The sequence below is a fragment of the Lithobates pipiens genome, unplaced genomic scaffold, assembly GCF_037356315.1.
Source record: "Lithobates pipiens isolate NorthernLeopardFrog02 unplaced genomic scaffold, aLitPip1_a1.2 Scaffold_18, whole genome shotgun sequence".
NCBI lineage: Eukaryota > Metazoa > Chordata > Amphibia > Anura > Ranidae > Lithobates > Lithobates pipiens.
This window is the reverse complement of record NW_027507758.1, coordinates 615,778,698-615,800,922: the sequence shown is the minus strand read 5'-3', so window position 1 is coordinate 615,800,922 and position 22,225 is coordinate 615,778,698. Positions and strand designations below refer to the sequence as shown.

General features: G+C 47.6%; 2 protein-coding genes across 2 annotated transcripts in view; both read left to right on the top strand.

The window, feature by feature from the left end:
* LOC143986837 (uncharacterized) overlaps positions 1 to 22,225 on the top strand; it is a 548,778-nt gene that overhangs the window by 103,087 nt on the left and 423,466 nt on the right. The window lies entirely within an intron of this gene.
* LOC143989270 (uncharacterized) lies at positions 1,561 to 9,220 on the top strand. The gene is made up of 3 exons (XM_077489346.1): positions 1,561 to 1,807; positions 4,612 to 4,771; positions 6,053 to 9,220. The coding sequence occupies exons 1-3, from the start codon at positions 1,612 to 1,614 to the stop codon at positions 6,633 to 6,635; spliced, it is 939 nt and encodes a 312-aa protein (XP_077345472.1). The 5' UTR covers positions 1,561 to 1,611; the 3' UTR covers positions 6,636 to 9,220.

The window sequence follows — 22,225 nt, the reverse complement described above, 5'->3', positions numbered from 1 at the left end:
GCGTCCGCTGACACCAATGCTAGGGGTTAATAGTGCGTCCGCTGACACCAGTGCTGGGGGTTAATAGTGCGTCCGCTGACACCAATGCTGGGGTTAATAGTGCGTCCGCTGACATCAATGCTGGGTTTAATAGCGTGTCCGCTGACACCAATGCTGGGGGTTAATAGTGCGTCCACTGACATTAATGCTGGGGTTAATAGTGCGTCTGCTGACACCAATTCTGGAGGTTAATAGTGTGTCCGCTGGCACCAATGCTGGGGGTTAATAGTGCGTCCACTGACACCAATGCTGGGGTTAATAGTGCGTCCGCTGACACCAATTCTGGGGGTTAATAGTGCGTCCGCTGGCACCAATGCTGGGGGTTAATAGTGTGTCTGCTGACACCAATGCTGGGGTTAATAGTGCGTCCGCTGACACCAATGTTGGGGTTAATAGTGCGTCCGCTGACACCAATTCTGGGGGTTAATAGTGCGTCCACTGGCACCAATGCTGGGGGTTAATAGTGCATCCGCTGACACCAATGCTGGGGTTAATAGAGCGTCTGCTGACACCAATGCTGGGGTTAAAAGTGCGTCTGCTGACACCAATACTGGGGTTAATAGTGCGTCCGCTGACACCAATGCTGGGTTTAATAGTGCGTCCGCTGACACCAATGCTGGGGTTAATAGTTTGTCCCCTGACACCAATGCTGGGGGTTAATATTGCGTCCGCTTACACCAATGCTGGGGGTCAATAGTGCGTCCGCTGACACCAATGCTGGGGGGTTATTAGTGCATCCGCTGACACCAATGCTGGGGGTTAATAGTGCGTCTGCTGACACCAATGCTGGGGTTAATAGTGCGTCTGCTGACACCAATACTGGGGTTAATAGTGCGTCCGCTGACACCAATGCTGGGTTTAATAGAGTGTCCGCTGAAACCAATGCTGGGTTTAATAGTGCGTCCACTGACACCAATGCTGGGGGTCAATAGTCCGTCTGCTGACACCAATGCTGGGGGTTATTAGTGCATCCGCTGACACCAATGCTGGGGGCTAATAGTGCGTCCGCGGTCACCAATGCTGGGGGAAAGGACAGTTTGCATGTGGCCCCCAGATAATTTTGCATTTGAGACCCCTGGTTTAGATGTTGAATTTTAAAAGCAGCGGCGAGCCTGCTGATCTCACAAGTTTGCTCATCTGACAAAAGTTGGCTGCTTTTAAAATTCAACATATAAACAATCACAAAGAGTTCTAAGTCCTGTATTTCACGATATAACCTCAGTTTACTGTTATAAATCAGTGTAAAATGCAAGACTCCGGTGGGTGTAACAAGATGTCCGCTTGCCCCCTTCTCACTGTATCCTTACTGTGGAGGAGTGCGGGGTGTAGCAAGATGGCGGGCGACGAAACATCACTTCTGTTACACGTTCTGACGGGTCGCCTAATCTGACAGAACACAGGAAACACGTGGCCTCCACTTCTACCAATTGTGTCTATATTGAATGTTTGTGACATTAAAGTTCGTTAAAAAAAAAAAAAAAAAAAAAAAGTGGAGTGGAGGACACATGTTTCCTGTGATACATAAAGCTCCAGTCTGCAGCCAGATCCTCTTCACTTTCTGTCCCTGTAAACATGGCTCCCGGACATAAGAAGAGCCCAGGGTATACTAAGGAGCTGATCAGGCTTGTCGGGCAAAGGCCATACATTTATGACAACAGGGATCCTCTATACAAGGACAGCAGTGAGAAGGAGAGAGGCTGGGATGAGATTGCCCATATAATGTTTCCGAATTGGGACAGTTTACCATCAGGAGTCCAGAAACAAAAGCGTAAGTATGCTTTGTACCCGTGTGCATTGTTTGTGTATGCAAGCCAGGGTTAGGGGATAGAGGTGTTGGGGGTTAGGTCCGTATCACGCTTGTGCAACTTGTCCTGCGACTTGGGACTGCAAAGTCACATGACATGTCGTACCCCCCCCCCCCCATGATTTACAAAGACTACCGTTCATATCTGTGCGACTTCAACTCAGTCCCTGTACTGCTTTGGCCCGACTTTGATGCGACTTGAGGTCCATAGAGCTCAAGATTACACAGGCATTGCGGCAAAAAAATCACTGGACTTTCAGGTCGCACAAGTGAGAAAGGGGCCTTAGGGATTAGAGGTGTTAGGTTTAGGGGTTAGAGGTGTTCGGGATTTGAGGGGTTTGGGATTAGAGGTGTTGGGGTTTAGAGGGGTTAGGGTTACCCATTAGAGGTGTTAGGGTTAGCAGTGTTAGAGATTAGAGGGGTTAGCGGTGTAACGGTTAGAGATTAGAGGCGATAGTATGATGGATTAGAGGTGTTAAGAGTTAGATGGTGTTAGGGATCAGAGGGGTTAGCGGTGTAACAGTTAGGGATTAGAGGTGTTAGGATGAGGGATTAGAAGGGTTAGATGGGGTGGGGATTAGGGTTAGAGGTTTTAGGATGGGGGTTTGGGATTAGAGGTGTTACTGTTAGGGATTAGAGGGGTTCAGGTTGGGGATTAATCACCAATCATGGCTGACTTGTGTTGAGGTTAGGGATTAGAGGTGTTAGGGTTTGGCGATTAGAGATGTTAGGGTTTAAATGTGTTGGGGGTTAGAGGTTTTAGGGGTTCGAGGGGTTAGCAGTGTAACAGTTAGGGATTAGAGGTGTTAGCGATTAGATGGGGTTTGGATTGGGGTGAGAGGCGTTAGGGTTGTTAGAGATTAGAGGGGTTCAGGTTAGGGATTAATCACCAATCATGGCTGACTTGTGTTGAAGTTTGGGATTAGAGGGGTTAGGGATTAGATGGGTTAGGTTTAAGAAACAAGCGGTGAGGGGTGTTAAGGTTAAGGGTTAGAGGGGTTGGAGGTTAGAGGGGTTGGAGGTTAGAGGGGTTGGAGGTTAGAGGGGTTGGAGGTTAGAGGGGTTGGAGGTTAGAGGGGTTGGAGGTTAGAGGGGTTGGAGGTTAGAGGGGTTGGAGGTTAGAGGGGTTGGAGGTTAGAGGGGTTGGAGGTTAGAGGGGTTGGAGGTTAGAGGGGTTAGCGGTGTAACAGTTAGCGATTATAGGTGTTAGGAGGGTTAGATGGGGTTTGGATTAGAGTTAGAGGTTTTAGGGTGGTGGGTTTGGGATTAGAGGTGTTAGGGTTAGATATTAGAGGGGTCAGGGATTAGAGGTGTTAGGGTTAGAAATTAGAGGGGTTAGAGGTGTTTGAGTTAGGTGTTAGGGGTGTTAGGGGGGTTGGGGGGGTTAGGGGTTAGACGTGGTTGGGGGGTTAGAGGTGTTGGGGGGGGGGGGGTGGGATGTGTTGGGTATTTGGGGTTAGGTGTTGGGGGGGGGGGGGGGGGGTTAGAGGTGTTGGGGGGGGTTAGAGGTGTTGGGGGGGGTTAGAGGTGTTGGGGGGGGTTAGAGGTGTTTGGGTTTGGGGGTGAGACGTGGTTGGGGGTGAGACAGAGGTGTTGGGGGGGGGGGGGGGGGTTAGAGGTGTTGGGGGTTAGGGGTTAGATGTGGTTGGGGGGGGGGGGGGGTTAGACGGTGTTGGGGGGGTTAGAGGTTAGACGTGGTTGGGGGGGGTTAGACGTGTTAGGATATGTCATGTTCCATGTCTGTATGTTGTCTCTGACATAAAGACAAAGGTAAGAAATACATAACACTTGTGTACATCACAAGCACATGTCATTTCTTCAGAACAATTGCAGGTAACCGATCATGCACAAATGTCAGAAAACTTTACCATATTTTTATTCAATTGCCTCAGGTTGCCACGAGACTTGACCCACTGTTGCATTAAGTAGTCCATGCAATCCTCAGGAATGTTGGCACCACTGGTGTTGCCTCCAGTTATGCTCCATTATTCCCCTTCCAAATTATGCATCAAAGACTCTTCAAACAGGTAGGCGTCTCAAACTCTACCAAAATTCTGGAGGACACATGTTGCTTTCACTGCAGCGATAGCATTGTCCATGCTCATAGGTCATATCATGCTGATAGGGGTGTACAGCAAATGCCACTTATTGGCAAGTATCCCCATGGCGCACTGCGCAATGGGTCATGCCCTTGTGAGGACGTGAGCTCTCTGCACCGCTCTATTGACACGAATGAGCGCACATATAGCGGCCGCTTAACGCTAAGGCCCACCCGCCGAGAGGCGGCATATTTGCGTGCGGCTGGCTCCAAATACCCCCTTCTGCCACAGTAAGTGAGTGATTGCATCGGGTCTTAGAAGGTGTTCAGAGATGGAAAAAGCCTCATCACCGATGGTGACTTGTTCCTGGAAAGGGGACAGTCATTTGGAAGGTCGAGTGTTGTTATGAAGCATCCTGACAAATGTTGCAAAAATGCTGCTGCCGTATGAACCAATTTCGATATATCCAAATTGGCATCAGCCGCTGCCAGCGGGACAAACAAACATTTTTTTGTAGTTGAAGTATTTGGGGACAGTAGCAACTGGCATCACCATACGATGTCAGTGCTGCCCACTGCGCCAACATGAAAGTTGCAGCGTTCCCAAAAAGAAATTCTGCCATATTGGCCCATTTTTCTTCCATTACTAAATATTTCAAATTTAAAGACCTACCAGTAGCTAGGTACTTGTAAGGTAAAAAAAACTGAATTATTTTTCTATGTTTTTCAGTTACAGACATACAAATGAGGTGGTGTAGTCTGAAGAATACATACAGGAAGTATCTGAGAGAAGAACACGAGAGAAGAAGTAGGGCAGCGGAAACTCAAAAACAGCTCTATGTGCTTGCAAGATATCTTGAATTCCTTAAGCCAGTCCTGGAATTAAGGAGGTAAGCTAGCATCTGTTAGACATACATTGTATTGCCAAAAGTATTGGGACGCCTGCCTTTACACGCACATGAACTTTAATGGCATCCCAGTCTTTTATATTGAGTTGGCCCACCTGTTGCAGGTATAACAGCTTCAACTCTTCTGGGAAGGCTGTCCACAAGGTTTAGGAGTGTGTCTATGGGAATGTTTGACCATTCTTCCAGAAGCACATTTATGAGGCCAGGCACTGATGTTGGACGAGGAGGTCTGGCTCGCAGTCTTCGCTCTAATTCGTCCCAAATATTTTCTATCGGGTTTAGATCAGGACTCTGTGCAGGCCAGCCAAGTTCCACCACCCCAAAGTCGCTCATCCATGTCTTTATGGACCTTGCTTTGTGCACTGGTCCAAATCATTTGGTGGAGAGGGGATCATGGTGGGGGGTTGTTCTTCAGGGGTTGGGCTTGGCCCCTTAGTTTTAGTGAAGGGAACTCTTAAGGCGTCTGCATACCAAGACATTTTGTACAATTTCATACTCCCAACTTTGTGGGAACAGTTTGGGGGATGGCCCCTTCCTGTTCCAACATGACTGCGTACCAGTGCACAAAGCAAGGTCCATAAAGACATGGATGAGTGAGTTTGGGGTGGAGGAACTTTGCTGGCCTGCAGAGTCTTGACCTTAACCCGATTGAACACCTTTTGGGATGAATTGGAGTGCCCGACCTCACAAATGCGCTTCTGGAAGAATGGTCAAACATTCCCATAGACACACTCCTAAACCATGTGGACAGCCTTCCCAGAAGATTTGAAGCTGTTATAGCTGCAAAAGGTGGGCCAACTCAATATTGAACCTTACGGACTAATGCATTGTACACACGGTCGGACATTCCGACCACAAAATCCATCGGATTTCTTCAGACGGATTTTGGCCGAAACTTGTGTTGTATACACACGGTCAGACAAAGTTGTTGGAAAATCCGATCGTTCGGAACGAGGTGACATTCATTGTGTACGACCGGACTACGTAGAGGCTAGTAGCCAATAACTTTGGTCTCGTAATTTAATCTGAGCATGCATGGCACTTTATCCGTTGGAATTCTCTACAAACGATCAGAAAAAGCCAGATCGGATTTTGTTGATGGAAAACATAATCCGATCAGAGCCTTTCCGTCAGAATGTCCAACCGTGTGTACAGGGCATTAGACTGGGATGCCATTAAAATTCATGTGCGTGTAAAGGCAGATGTCCCAATACTTTTGTGTATTTGATTACTAAGTGATATAAAATAAATTTTAAATTACAGCACACAGGCAAGTTGGGAGCAGGAAGAAGATGAAGATGATGATGATGATGATGATGAAGAGGAAGAAGGTGAAGCGATGGTATGCAGCAATGCAGAGTTATCTCTGGAGCAGCATGCTCTTGCCAAATCTTTAACGCCACCGTCCTCACCGCATCTTCCTGAACCCAAGGGGGCAGAGCCTTCCACTTCAACCAGCGGAAGCCACAGGTCTACTGCACTCAGCAGACGTTCTGCTACAAGACCACGAAGAGCAGAGAACATGGACAGAGCTCATAGCCTGTTAAATATTGTGTCCGGGATTTCTGAACAAATGAACGCACAGCGCTGTCCAGACACGCTCTTTGCTTTGAGTTTGGTGCCCCTTTTTAAGGAGGTGATTCCTGACAGATATTTTGAAATGCGTATGGCAGTTCAGAATTGTATCCATTCTTTCAGTTTCCCCCGTCAGCTCAGTATACAAACAAAGGAAGCATCATATGTCCCACCAACAATAATTCCCATTCATTCTGCTCCCAAAACACAACCCCGCACTTCCAGCTATTCCTTCCCTACACGTGTTTTTGAAACAACTCCCCCATTTTAACATCCTTTTATGCCATTATTACCCAATTGCATCTGTAATTGTCCCCCCCAAGCAGACCTCCAGAAATACCATAAACCCTTCCTGCAACCTATTTCAGATTCCCCCCCACCCCCCAAGCAGACCTCCAGATATACCATCAACTCTCTTCCTTCAGAATTCTACCCGATTCCCTCCCTCAAGCAGACCTCCAGAAATACCATCAACACTTCCTTCAACTTCTTCCCGATTCCATACCCCATGCAGACCTCCAGAAATACCATCAATGCTTCCTTCAACTTCTTACCGATTCCATACCCCATGCAGACCTCCAGAAATACCATCAATGCTTCCTTCAACTTCTTACTGATTCCCTCCCTCAAGCAGACCTCCAGAAATATCAACGCTTCCTTCAACTTCTTCCCGATTCCATACCCCATGCAGACCTCCAGAAATACCATCAATGCTTCCTTCAACTTCTTACCGATTCCATACCCCATGCAGACCTCCAGAAATACCATCAATGCTTCCTTCAACTTCTTCCCGATTCCATACCCCATGCAGACCTCCAGAAATACCATCAATGCTTCCTTCAACTTCTTACTGATTCCCTCCCTCAAGCAGACCTCCAGAAATATCAACGCTTCCTTCAACTTCTTCCCGATTCCATACCCCATGCAGACCTCCAGAAATACCATAACGCTTCCTTCAACTTCTTACCGATTCCCTCCCCAAGCAGACCTCCAGAAATACCATCAACACTTCAACCTCTTCCCAATTCCCTCCCCCACGTAGACCTCCAGAAATACCATCAACACTTCCTTCAAATTCTTCCCGATTCTCTCCCTCAAGCAGACCTCCAGAAATACCATCAACACTTCCTTCAAATTCTTCCCGATTCTCTCCCTCAAGCAGACCTCCAGAAATACCATCAACTCTTCCTTCAACTTCTTCCCGATTCCCTCCCTCAAGCAGACCTCCAGAAATACCATCAACACTTCAACCTCTTCTCGATTCCCTCCCCCAAGCGGACCTCCAGAAATACCATAAACCATTCCTTCAACCTCTTCCCGATTCCATACCCCAAGCAGACCTCCAGAAATACCATCAACACTTCCTTTAACCTATTCCCGATTCCCTCCCCAAGCAGACCTCCAGAAATACCATCAACACTTCCTTCAACTTCATCCTGATTTCCCTCCCCCAAGCAGACCTCCAGAAATGCCATAAACCATTCCTTCAACCTCTTCCTGATTCCCTCCCCAAGCAGACCTCCAGAAATACCATCAACATTTCCTTCAACCTCTTCCCGATTCCCTCCCCAAGCAGACCTCCAGAAATACCATCAACATTTCCTTCAACTTCTTCCCGATTCCCTCCCCCAAGCAGACCTCCAGAAATGCCATCAACACTTCCTGCAACTTATTCTTGATTCCCTAACCTAAGCAGACCTCCAGAAATTTCATCAATAGGGAGGGTGATTTTACATTTTAGAATGGGGTGCCTTGAGACTGCCCATCATTTTTAAATGGTGCCTTGACTGAAAAAAAGGATAAGAAACACTGATCTAAACAAGATGAGCTCCCTTTCCCCCCCCCCCCCCTCTCCTCATCTTCTGTCAGTATATATCAATCTACAAACTGGTCAAAACTTTTTTTTTTTTTCCAGAAAAGCTCTTCAGTGTGTTTAGCAATGTATGACCCATGGACCCTTAGCAATTTTGCACCCAGGGCAACTGCCCCCTGTGGCCCCGCTCATGCTACTTCACTGCCCCAGGGTAGTGACTAGCCCCCCCATCACATTTGTTTGCCAACCCCTTGCCTATTAACCACATACTGACCGCCTACCGCAAATATACTGCGACAGGTCAGCTCTATTGCGTGAAATGACGTGCCTGTACATCATTTCGTATAATTGCCACCGAAGGCACGATTACGTGCTGATTGGACGCTGGGGATACCAATCAGTGGGTCCGATGTCCGCCGGCCACCCGCGATCATTTCTGGGTGAGGCAGAACGGCGATCTGCCTATGTAAACGGAAGATGGGGATCTTGTGTTCCTGCCAAGGAACACGATCTGTCTTCAACCAGTCAGTGAACCCCCCCCCCCCCCGCAGCTAGCAGGCACCCCCTAGGGACACACATAAAAAGGAAGTAAACCCTAATGGGGTTTACTGTTTATGCTTTTACTTTGCAGGGAAAAAAAAAAGTGCTAGTATGCATCAAATACTAGCACATTATGTGACACTTACCTGCAAATGAAGCCCGCATTTGTCCCCGCTGGAGGCCGCATCCATGTTCGCCCCTCTTCCTTTCAGGGCCACGGACTTCGGCTCTGTGTATGGCTGAAGTTGCGTGACGACACGTGCGCGGGAGCCGCTAGTCACAGCACTCGCTAGTGAAGAAATGGCATGGATCCTAATTCCCCAGAAAGGCCATCTTGGCCAGAGGATTTACGTTGTGGGAGAACTGAGTGTTCATAATTTACTTGAAGGCCAAGTTCACTTTTTGTTAATTTTTTTATTTTTTTTAAACCCTGTTCCCCTATGTACCAATATATCATTGATGTACTTATTTAGCAAAAATAAAACAGCTTTGCATTTATTACACATAGGCTTACTTCACTCTCTTTATAGCTGTTTAAAAACACTACTCCATTACTTCTGCCTTACTTCCTGGTCCAACTTTAGGTCATGACACAACTGAACTGGTACTGAACTGGGCTTTTTTTCCCTGTGGGGCTGCATATTTGCATATCTCCCTTTTGTACTGGGAGCACGCCGAACGGTGTGCTCCCGGCACATAGACCAGGGTCTCATCGTGAGCCGTACTAACGATCGGGACCCGCAACTAGGGATTGCATGTCATCTGATCGCTGTGATAGCCTCTGATTGGCTATCACAGTGATCAGTCACTGTGAAGTTTGTCCCTGTGTTTTTTTTTTTTTCCCCTCTGAATGGAAGACAGACATACATATTATCTCTCTCCTTGCAGAGAAATAAAAAAAAAGAATAATAATAAAAATTAAAAAAAATACCTAGACAAAGGTGCCAGGATTTGTGTTTTGGTCAGAGTCAAACGTCAGGGTCAGTATTTACCATATTTATCAGCGTGTAACACGCACATTCGTTTTAAGAGGGAAGTTTCTGGGGGAAAATTTTTTTTTAAGTAAGGAACTTTGAAGCAAAATAAGGCTCAGGGCCTATCTGCAGCCTCACCATTGCCATAAATGCAGCCTCATCAGTCCACCTCATTGCAGCCTCACCACTGCCTTGAATGCAGCAGCCTCACCACTGCCTTGAATGCAGCAGCCTCACCACTGCCTTGAATGCAGCCTGATCGATGACCATCTGCAGCCTAGAGGGGACAGGGAGGGCGGAACGAGTGCCAACAGATTACATACAGTGAGAATCTTCTATGATAAACAGAACAGTGGTCCAATGGCGCCTCAGGAGACGGGGCTTCCTATTACAGAGGCCGCCAAGTAAACGAGATTCTCACTGTATGTAATCTGACAGCGCTCACCCTGCTCCCCTCCCAGTCGGCTAAAAAAAAAGTATCGGCATATAACACACACACACACACATGCTATTTGCACCCGATTTTCAGGGTGAAAAAGTGAGTGTTATACGCCAATAAATACAGTATTTAACAGATTTTTTTTAAAATTAGCATTAGTGTGTTTTAGATTGGATTAGTGGCGTCTGGTGGTCAAAATTCGATCGATGACAGTGGTGATTCACTCGCACTACACGCTACCCCTCCCCACTCCTGGGGCCTCCTCACCTTATACAGTGAGAGGTGTGAGGAGGAGGACGAGGTGGCGGTGCACTGCTGAAGCAATCTGGGGTGGGGCTCTAGGAGAGACTGCTGCTGCCCGGGCTGATGCTTCTCCTCCTGGCCGAACAGCAGACGGGTCCTGAAACCCATCCTAAGACTCCTGGCCAATCAGGTCTCAGGAGCCGCTTCCTGATTAGCCGGAAGGAAAAGCAGGAAGACCTTTGCTAATATTAATTTGCTAATGTCACACAAGTGGGTGGGCTCGGGCACAGTACTCTGCGCCCCAAGCACACCCTTTTTTAAAGCCAGTTAAAGCCTCCAGATCTCATCATGTGCTTAAAAAAAAAGAAGAAACCCCACATTGCGGCACCCTGTATGGAGATTGGGAGGGGGGCGGCACCCATCCCAATGGATGGGCCGCCACTGGGTAGGATAAAAAAAAAAAAAAAAAAGAAGCAAAACACGCACTATTTTCTGGGCTGTACTATGGGTACATACAACACCTAACAAACGCACACAGTGTATGTGGTATTGCTGCAATCACCAGTAGCAGGAGAATTTAATTTGGGGTGTTCTTTGGTGGAAGGTTATGGTAGTACCAAGAAATGCACATTTAAAAAAAAAAAAAAATTTTTTTACTATTTTGGACCAATTTTCCTTTGATTAAAAAAAAAAAAAAAACAGTAGATAACCATTACCATTTACCACTAAATGAAAGCCCACTTTTGTCCAGGAAAAAAATGCGGTATAATCCACCTGGATGCACAAAAGTAGGTGTGATGATATATACGGTTTTACTAAAATGTGCTTAGACATTTAGATTTACCCTTAGGCGCGAAGGGGTTAAATTGGTTGTAAACCCTTACAACACACTTTGACCTACAGGTAAGCCTAGATTAAGGCTTACCTGTAGGTCCAAGAAATATCTCCTAAACCTACACGGTTTAGGAGATATTTGCTGAAAGACAGGCACCGCTGTCTACGGCGCATGCGCCGTAGACAGCGGCGTGCAGGTGCACTGAGCGCGCCGCCGTCAATGGCGATATGCCGCACATGGCAGCTACCATGCGCGGGAGTGACGTCATCGCGGCTTCGTCGAATGACAGCGGCGGAGCAGCGAGGCCCACCGAAAAGATGGATGCGCCGGACTACAGGGGACAGCGGTGACTTCGCTGGCTCCTGTGTCAGGTAAGTGACACATAATGGACTACTATGCGATGCGTAGTAGTCCATTATGCTTTACCTTTGCAGGGAATGAAAGAGGAAGTCAACTCATCAGGGTTTACTTCCTCTTTAAGGGTGAATCAAAAAAAGGTATTTTGGCATTGAGATTACATTCTTTAACTTGTGAATATAGCAGTTTACTGGTTTTGTTGCTATTTGCATAACATTTGTTTTAACTTTGTAAGGTTGCATTCATGTTGAGTTATTGATAAAGAATGCAACATATGTCTGTGATGAACGCAGGGTCAGATCTCGGCCACTGCCATGAATCTATAACAAACTCTGCATCACTAAGCTGCTGCTTGTCAGATAGAGTATTGCTATCAGCTGACTTAGCGGTTGCGGGGAGGGGGGGTTCCAAATGAGTTTGGGACACCAAAAAAAAAAAGCCTCTGGCACTCTGCATGAATTTAAGGACACACATAACATTTGTACATATTTTAGGGGGCGTTTAGGGTAAGCACTACTATGGAGCTGACAAAATACATTAAGTGACTAGGCTCGAGGTGTATATGGTCCCAGGAGAGCATGCTGGGGAGGTTAGTGAAGGCAAATATGCATGAAGGACAAAAAAGGAAATTTTAAAAGCTTCCAGCATGCATGAGGACAAAGGGATACATTAGCAAACATTTAATACATAGAATGTGATGTTAAAACTTACCTTCATATATAGGGATGGCCGAACAGTTCACCCGGCGGTCGTTTCGCGGCGAATTTCGGCTGTTCGCGGTCCACCCGTTCGGTGGACTTTTGGCGCCGTTCGCCCGGCGGACTTCCGTGTTTTTACTGTGTAAAAGAACTTTGACCTGATGACGCATCCATTATGGGGTACAGGACAGCCAATTACTACTGCTGACCGCTGCTCTATACTGCAGCAGTCCTTCATCAGTATAGGGACTGACGTACAGTCTGCTAATCAGTCACACACAACCTACTTGTTCCACAAAGGTCCTTATAAGGACTGGTAACTTGGTGTAGGGTGCTACAGTACATAGGGTTGAGTGAGGTACAGTCTGCTATTCTGTAAGGACTGGTATCGGTCCACAATACATAGGGTTGAGGTGCACTACTGCTGACCGCTGCCCTATACTGCAGCAGTCCATCAGTATAGGGACTGACGTACAGTCTGCTAATCAGTCACACACAACCTACTTGTTCCACAAAGGTCCTTATAAGGACTGGTAACTTGGTCTAGGGTGCTACAGTACATAGGGTTGAGTGAGGTACAGTCTGCTATTCTATAAGGACTGGTATAGGTCCACAATACATAGGGTTGAGGTGCACTACTGCTGACCGCTGCCCTATACTGCAGCAGTCCTTCATCGGTATAGGGACTGACGTACAGTCTGCTAATCAGTCACACACAACCTACTTGTTCCACAAAGGTCCTTATAAGGACTGGTAACTTGGTCTAGGGTGCTACAGTACATAGGGTTGAGTGAGGTACAGTCTGCTATTCTGTAAGGACTGGTATAGGTCCACAATACATAGGGTTGAGGTGCACTACTGCTTACCACTGCCCTATACTGCAGCAGTCCTTCATCAGTATAGGGACTGAGAGTTTTGTCACAGGGTCATTTAAAAAATGACAGGCAGAGGAAGAGGAAGGCCCTTCCGCAGGGGTGGTAGGGGTAGGGCAGGAGCAACAGCCTTGAGCCAAAGTGGGAAGTTGCAGAAGGTGCGTTCAATTACTTTAAAGAACGCACCAGACTTGGTTGAGTGGCTCACTCAGCCTTACTCTTCTGCACCCTCCTCATCCTCTCGATCTGCACCCTCTTCTTCACTCTCTGCTATGTGCACCCCCAAAGACAATACCACCAACAACACCACCACATACCTTCCGCTTAAGTCACAGGAATTATTTTCCGATCCATATCAAGACATTTCTGATGCGCAGCCACTCTTGGTATTAGATCAGGAAGAGGAGGTAGCAACAACCGCTACTCAGCAGTCTGACGACAGTACCCAGATCAGCCCAAGGAGGAGGTTGGTCCCCGGTGTTGCTGCCTACTCTGAGATCTCTACTTATAGCGGTGGGGAAGGTGACGTTGATGATGATGTGTCTAGTGATGTCACGTGGGTACCCACAAGAGAGGAAGAGGAGGGGAGTGCAGAGAGAGATATGGACCAGCAGATAGGGAGGAGAAGCAGGAATAACTTACATTGCACAGGAGGGACAAAGCAGACTGCAAATGTATCAGGAGCGAGTCATCGACCATGTACGGTCACATCTGGCGCTCCCAGGACACCGGCACATGGCTCCGCAGTGTGGGCTTTTTTTAACGTGTTCACTGCTGACAATAGCGTTGCCATCTGCAATCTTTGCAGTCAACGCATTAGTCGTGGGAAGCCCAACACTCGCCTAGGGACGACCGCCTTAAGAAGGCACATGGGCAGCCATCACCGAGCCGAGTGGGAGCAACGGAACACACAAAGCCACACTGCAGGCTCTCACCATCCAGCCTCATCTTCTACTTCTCCTTCTCTCTCCTCACAATTGTCCTCCACTCCACCTTCCATCACGCCAAGCTCACGTTTTTCTGCAAAAAGGCAGGCTTCCGTGGGCCTAATGTTCGAGCATAAAAAAATGATGACGCCGGATAACCCTCTTGCCCAACGGTTGACGGCTGGCTTGTCAGAACTCATAGCCCGCCAACTACTGCCATATAAACTGGTGGACTCGGAGGCCTTTCGCAAATTTGTGGCCATTGGAACACCACAATGGAAGGTCCCAGGAAGGAAGTATTTCTGAGAGAAGGGCATCCCAGAGCTATATGGCCATGTTCAGCGGCAAGTGAATGTATCTCTGGCACACAGTGTCGGTGCCAAGATACATCTGACCACAGACACGTGGTCTAGCAAACACGGGCAGGGAAGGTATATCACTTTTACTGCCCACTGGGTAAACCTTCTGACGGCCGTCAAGCATGTAACCTGTGGCACCTGTGTAGATTTGGTTTTACCGCCACGGATTGCATGCAGGCCTGACTCTTCTTCTCCTCCTACTCCATCCTCCTCCCTCTCCTCCTCAGCTGACTCCTCCTTTTCCGCTGCTAGCGTCTCTTCCGCTGCGCCGCCCAAGCTCCCCAGAACCTATTCCACATGCCAGGTGAGACGTTTCCATGCCGTGCTGCGTCTGTTGTGCCTGGAAGCCAAGAGCCACACTGGCCCGGCACTCCTTTCAGCTTTGCGTTCACAGGCAGATCAGTGGCTAACACCGCTCAATTTGACAGTTGGTAAAGTGGTGTGTGACAAGGGTGCCAATCTGCTTAGCGCATTGAAACAGGGCAAAATCACGCACGTGCCAAGCATGGCACGCGTCTTAAACTTGGTCGTGCAGCGATTCGTTGTCAAATACCCTGGGGTACCAGGACATCTTGCGGCAGGCAAGGAAAATCTCGGCCCATTTCAGAAGATCTTACACGGCCATGGCTCACCTTGCTGACATTCAGCGGCGACACAATCTGCCGGTCAGATGTCTTATTTGCGATTGCCCGACGCGATGGAACTCAACCTTCTATATGATTGATAGGCTGCTCCAGCAGAAACGTGCAGTTAACGTCTACCTGTATGAACTCTGCGGCAGAACCGGTTCTGGGGAGCTGGGGTATTTTTCACCGTGCCAGTGGCTGCTCATGCGCGACGCATGCAGACTTCTGCGGCCATTTGAGGAGATCAAACTGGTCAGTCGCAGCCATGGCGCTATCAGTGACATGGTACCTTATGCCTTCTTTATGGAGCGTGCATTGCGCTGTGTCATTGATCAAGCTGTGGAGGAGCAGGAGCGGGAAGATGAGGAAGTTGCAATGCTGGATGAATTCCCAGGGGGGGCTACTCTATCTGAGACAAGTCAACAACAGGAGTCTGAAGAGGAGTCAGAGGAGGATGGTGCCGGGGCGGATGAGGAGGAGCAAGAAGAGCATGCTTTAAACCTTTCTGGGATCCCTGTTGTGCGTGGATGGGGAGAGGAGAATGAAGAGGACGACATTATCCTGGATGATGAGCAGGAGCCAGGCCACCACACCCCTTCCACTTTAGTGCAAATGGGGGCCTTCATGCTCCAGTGTTTTAATAGGGACCCCCGTATAAAAAGCATAAGGGTCAAGGACCAGTACTGGGTGGCAACGTACTTAGATCCCCGGTACAAACACAAAATGGCGGAAATGTTACCGCCGTCGCAGAGGGCTGTCAGAATGCAGCACTTCCAGGCCTTGCTTCGAGAAATGCTGCATTCTGCTTTTGCGTGCGCTGGCAGAGAAGCAATTCCCACTCCCAGAGAAGGAGTTACGGGTACCAATCCAACAGCGCCTGCAAGAAGAGGCCGGTTTGAAGATGTGTTGGTGACTTCGGATATGAGGTCATTCTTTCAGCCGACCCATCGACAGGTGTCATCTGGATCCAGCATCAGGGAACGCCTAGACCGTCAGGTGTCCGACTACATCGGGTTAACGGCCGATGTGGACGCTCTGAGGAGTGATGAACCCCTGGACTACTGGGTGGGCAGGCTGGACCTCTGGCCAGAGCTTGCCCAATTTGCAATCCAGCTGTTGGCTTGCCCCTCATCCAGTGTCCTGTCCGAAAGGACGTTCAGCGCAGCAGGGGGGATCGTGACCCATAAGCGTACTCGCCTAGCTCACGACAGTGTTAACTACCTCACATTTCTAAAAATGAATGAGGCATGGATCTCGGAGGAATTCAACACATGTGACCAGTAGACCATGTATATGTCTATACATTTTTTTATAATCAAGCACACAGACCTTCTTTCTTCATTTGGCTCACTTCCTTGTCCAAAAAAAGCACACCGTACTATATGCCCCTACCCTCCTCTTTGAAGAGGTTGAGCGGTGTCATATTTCTACTGGGGCTGCTTATTATGAGGGGCTCCCACCATCCCTGTGCTGTGCTGACATCTTCCTGGGGCTGTACCTCTGCTATGCATATTATGAGGGGCTCCCACCATCCCTGTGCTGTGCTGACTTCCTCCTGGGGCTGTACCTCTGCTGTGCATATTTTGAGTTGCTCCCACCATCCCTGTGCTATGCTCATTATGAGGGGCTCCCACCATCCCTGTGCTGACTTACTCCTGGGGCTGCTTATTATGAGGGGCTCCCACCATCCCTGTGCTATGCTGACATCCTCCTGGGGCTGCTTATTATGAGGGGCTCCCACCATCCCTGTGCTATGCTCATTATGAGGGGCTCCCACCATCACTGTGCTATGCTGACTTCCTCCTGGGGCTGCTTACGGTGCAGGTGTCAGTGCTGTATATCACGGTGCTGATGTCAGTGCGCTCTGTCACGGTGCTGCTGTCAGTGCTGTATATCAAGGTGCCGGTGTGAGTGCTTTATGTCACGGTGCTTATGTCAGTGCTCTCTATCACGGTGCTGCTGTCAGTGCTGTATATCACGGTGCTGGTGTGAGTGCTTTATGTCACGGTGCTGATGTCAGTGCTCTCTATCACGGTGCTGCTGTCAGTGCTGTATATCACGGTGCTGGTGTGAGTGCTTTATGTCACGCTGCTGATGTCAGTGCTCTCTATCACTGTGCTGTTGTCAGATGACTCTATCACGGTGCAGGTGTCATTGCTGTATGTCACGCTGCTGCTGTCAGTGCTCTGTATCACGGTGCTGCTGTCAGATGACTCCATCACAGTGCAGGTGTCATTGCTGTATGTCACGCTGCTGGTGATCATCTCCTGCACCCTCTTCTTTGCCTACCCTGGTCCCTGACCTTCCCTCTCCTCCATTGCCTTCATGCGCTCCACAGTCCTGAATTGTCACAACAATTTCCCATATAAAAAAAGAATGCTTGTAGTTGTCGATCCCAGATTTACCTCATACATGTGTTATGTCATTGGCCATGTGGTGGGACTATGTTTGCACAGCTAATAATTATTTTGTGGCTGCAAATTTGACCTATAGGTTTGCGAAGTTCGCCTCCCATTGAAGTCAATGGGGCCCGCCGTGAACGTTCCGGTTTGCGAACTATCGGCCGCGTTCGCGAAACGTCCCGTCGGAAGTTCGTCCATCACTATTCATATAGTCCTTCTGCAGGACCTGAATTATGGCAGAACAGGTCTCTGGAATGATCCCCAGAGCCTGGGGGGAGATGCCTGTGGAGAACTTGAGGTCCTGCAGGCTTCTCCCTATCGCCAAGTACCGCAACGAGGCAACTAGCCTCTGCTCCGGAGTGATGGCTTGCCGAATGCAGGTATCCTGCCTGCTGATATAAGGGGACAGCAAAGCCAACAGACGGTGAAAAACGGCCTGCGATAATTCTTGAAATCATCAGGATTATTCTCCCGGATCTCACGAAGCAAGGGTATGTGCGAGAATTGGTCACACTGGAGCAACCAATTCTTTCTCCATGAACTCCTCCTCGCCCTGTTCATAGACTGGGCTTGAGTCCAAGCTAAAAGCCCAACACCAAGCCCCTGCACAGCACGAACTCTACGACGAGTACATACACGCAACATGGCTTCAAAATGGTCGGCTGGTCAGCACGGACTAACAAAGCACTGAAAAACCGCAAGGCCTGAAATAACGAACTGAAAATCGGCAACGAGCGGGCAAGAACGCACTGAAAATCAAATACGGTACTATAAATAGCACGCACTGACAAACAAATGCGAACTGACTACTTGCACTGATAAGCAGATATGAACCCACAAGCACAAACTGAAGAGCAGTAACGATCTGAAGCACAAGTCTGAAAAGTGCAAATTGTCTCTAACCAAACTTCTACTAACACGCGATAAATACGAGATCAGCAGAAGGAGCCCAAAGGGTGCCACACGTGGTGCTAAACTTCCCTTTTATAGTCCCGTCGTACATGGTGTACGTCACCATGTTCTTGACCATCGGAAAATTCCAACAACTTTGTGCGACCGTGTGTATGCAAGACACATTTGAGCCAACATCCGTCGGAAAAAAATCAGATGGATTTTGTTTTCAGAATGTATGACTGTGTGTACGGGGCATTAGAGTTGCTGGAGTATCCCACAGTTACCCTACTCCTATCCAAGCTCAAATTCTAAAATAAAGCATCCCACTAGACTGTTCAGTGAGCAAAAGGTGCGGCTGTGACTATGTGCCTGGCTGTGTGTACAATTTGCCCTAGGGACGTTAAACTACAGGCTCCTGTCGAAGTGAGCACTGCAGGTTGTTATCTATGAATTTGAATCCCACACTATCAGAGGAGTTTTCCAAATACTCCTACTCCGTGTGGGTTCATGCAATGCCATGGAGATAGGAAAGGAAAACTTTGGTAAGTATGGGAAATTAATTTTCTGTTTTCCATTGCATGCAGGAAATGGATACAAAAAAATGGTAATCTTTCTGAGAAGCAGCAGATGATATTTTATGTCAAAACTCAACTGTGGTGAATACATTCACAGGTCCAGGTGTGGCAACATTGGTATCAGATCCCAACCACTGCCACCAATAAGTGACAAATGGCTGCTCAGTTCTCACCGTGCTGCCACCAGTACATGATGATGACGATCTTCTCCTTACCCAGCACAGATATTTTCCAGCTAGTGAAACAGCAATCTGTGTCAGCAGAAAAAAAGCGATCGACACGGGGGTCAGCCAGCTGCACGGGTAACCTGTTAGCCCTTGTACACACGGTCGGACATTCCGACAACCAAATCCATCGGAAATTTGTCCGTCGGATTTTGTCCGACGGATTTTGTCCGAAACTGTTGCATACACACGGTCGGACAAAGTTGTCGGAAAATCCGATGTTCAGAACATGATGACGTTATTTCGCTACGACGGGACCTCGTTCAGGCTAGTAGCCAATAGCTTTGATGTAGGAATTTGATCTGAGCATGCGTGGCACTTTGTCCGATCGGAATACTCTACACATGATCGGAATATGTCTGTGCGGAGCATTTTGTCCGAAAATTTTACCAAGTTGGAAAACAGTCCGATGGAGACCACACACAGTCGGAATATCCGACAAAACGGTCCGATCGGACCCATTCCGTCGGAATCTCTGATCGTGTGTACAAGGGCTAATACATACTAACAGCTGCCATCAAGTGTTTTTTTTATCAGAAACACAAACCATTCACAATATCTACATATGTAATAAGGGGTTAAATCCTGTGTTACATTTATTCATAGGTTCATTCATATATTTACCCTTTCAGATATGCAGTCAGTAAACACACAAAGAAGAATGTAATAAAGGAGATTTACTTAGCTTCGATTAAAGATGTATTACAGATGATACAATACAGGATAAATTCAGCATTCAATCCAGGGAACGCCTCAACTTCTGAAATCATCAGAAAGTTCTGGAAGTCAACAGTCTATTCCAGATCCAGGCATATTCTTGTCCTAGAAGAAGTTCACTGCTATTCTCTATTGTCTAACCCAGACTTTCTCAACCTTTTCAACACAGAGGAACCCTTGAAATAGTTCTCCGGTCTTGAGGAACCCCTGCTAAAAATGTGATATCTAGAACTCATGATACATTAGTGTACTGGTCAGTGGGAAGAATGGTCCTTACACGTGTGGTCATTGGGAAGAATTACCTCCTTACAGATCGGTAAAAAGATCAATAGTGTCGGCGGCAACTTATCTGAGAGGCAGAAATTTCTAGGGCTGCAACTAACGATTATTTTCATAATCGATTAGTTGGCCGATTATTGTTTTGATTATTCGATTAATCAGTTAATAACCTTAAAAAAACAAAAAAAGTGTGGTGTATAATTTAGTGAATATGTAAAGTTTAAAAAAGGAAATGTATTCTTAAATATCTATATGCAGTGGTAAATATAAATAACCAACTCTATGGTTAGGGAGCAAAATCTCAAATTCACTCTGAGAATAACAGACATAAGAGATATAATGTGTATACTATTAGAGGACATATACACTGTATATACACTTAAAGGGTGAATCTGGTAAATATCAGACTCAGATCAAATTTTTTTAAAGAAAAAAGTTTAAAGACTGCTTTGCCGATTTTCAAACAGAACAGTAATACATAATATGCTGGCCATACAAAAACAATGTCTTCCTTAAAAAAAAAAAAAAAAATTAGATTTTTGTACTCACCGTAAAATCCTTTTCTCTGTAATTCACAGACCGGCACAGCTCCTCTCTGTAACTAAATGGGTTGTATAGCCTGCCATTAGAACTAGGCAAAATTGTTACACAATACACAGAACTTTAAATCCCGCCCCAGGGGGGCGGACCCTGTGCTATCAACCCTCCTCACTGTTCCCAGCAGCTTCAGTACGTCAACAAGCAGTATAACGTAGAGAAAAGGAGGGGCGGGTGCTGTGTCGGTCGGTGAATTACAGAGAAAAGGATTTTACGGTGAGTACAAAAATCCCATTTTCTCTTATATTCACCGACCGACACAGCTCCTCTCTGTAACTAAATAGGATGTCCCCAAGCAGTGCCAAACGAGGGAAGGGAAAAACACAGCATAAAAAGTTCATCCACCATGGCAAGTGGGAACTAGTGAAACTAAACCCACAAAAAAAAAAGCAATGTGTGGAAAAACTGCACCATATAACCGGGTATCCTCAAAGGAGTGATCCCCAAGACCGCAGCATTGCGGAGGTAATGCAACAGTGCATTAACAATAGTACTGTGTTTTTATCGAAAAACCAGGAAAAAACTCAATTGCAACTACACGGCCGCTTGCAAAACTTTGCGGCCAAGCCCAGCATCAGCCGATGCACTGACGTCTACCTTGTAGAACTTGATAAACGTATGGACAGACGACCAGGTCGCCGCCTTACACACCTGAGCGACAGATGCTTGGTGTCGGAAGGCCCAAGACGTTCCTATTGCTCTTGTAGAGTGGGCCGTGACTGGAAAGGGGGGCACCTGCCCCTTCAAGGCGTAGGCTTGGATTACAATCTGTCTGATCCACCTGGAAATGGTGGCCGATGAGACCGCCATGCCTTTCTTAGGACCAGCCACCAAAACAAACAGTGAGTCTGACTTCCGAAAGGGAGCTGTGGCAGACAAGTACACCTTCAGAGCCCTAACCACATCGAGAGCGTGAAGGGCCACCTCCTTGGGGTGCTTCGGCTTAGGACACAACAATGGCAATACAATGTCCTCATTGATATGAAAAGCCGAAACCACCTTCGGTAGAAAGGACGGTTGCGGACATAACACCACCTTATCCCTGTGGATGACCAGATAAGGCGACTTGCATGATAAGGCTGCCAATTCTGAAACCCTCCTGGCCGATGTTATGGCCACTAGAAAAACCACTTTCTGCGAAAGGGTCAACAAAGGAATCTCCCTGATATTCTCAAACGGCGGCTTCTGAAGCGCCGACAACACCAGGTTCAAATCCCACGGAGGCAACGGAGGATGCACCGGAGGGACTACATGTCACACCCCTGAACAAAGGAACTCACTAATGAGTGAAACGCCAGGGGTCACTGGAAAAAGACAGCCAGAGCTGAAATATGCCCCTTGATAGTACTCAACGCCAACTTCTGGCCTACACCTTGCTAAAGAAACAGCAGGATCCTGGATATAGAGAAAGAGCGCGGATGCCACCCTTTCTCCTCACACATGGAGATATAGGCCTTCCAAGTACGATGGTATATCTTCCTGGAAGAAGAT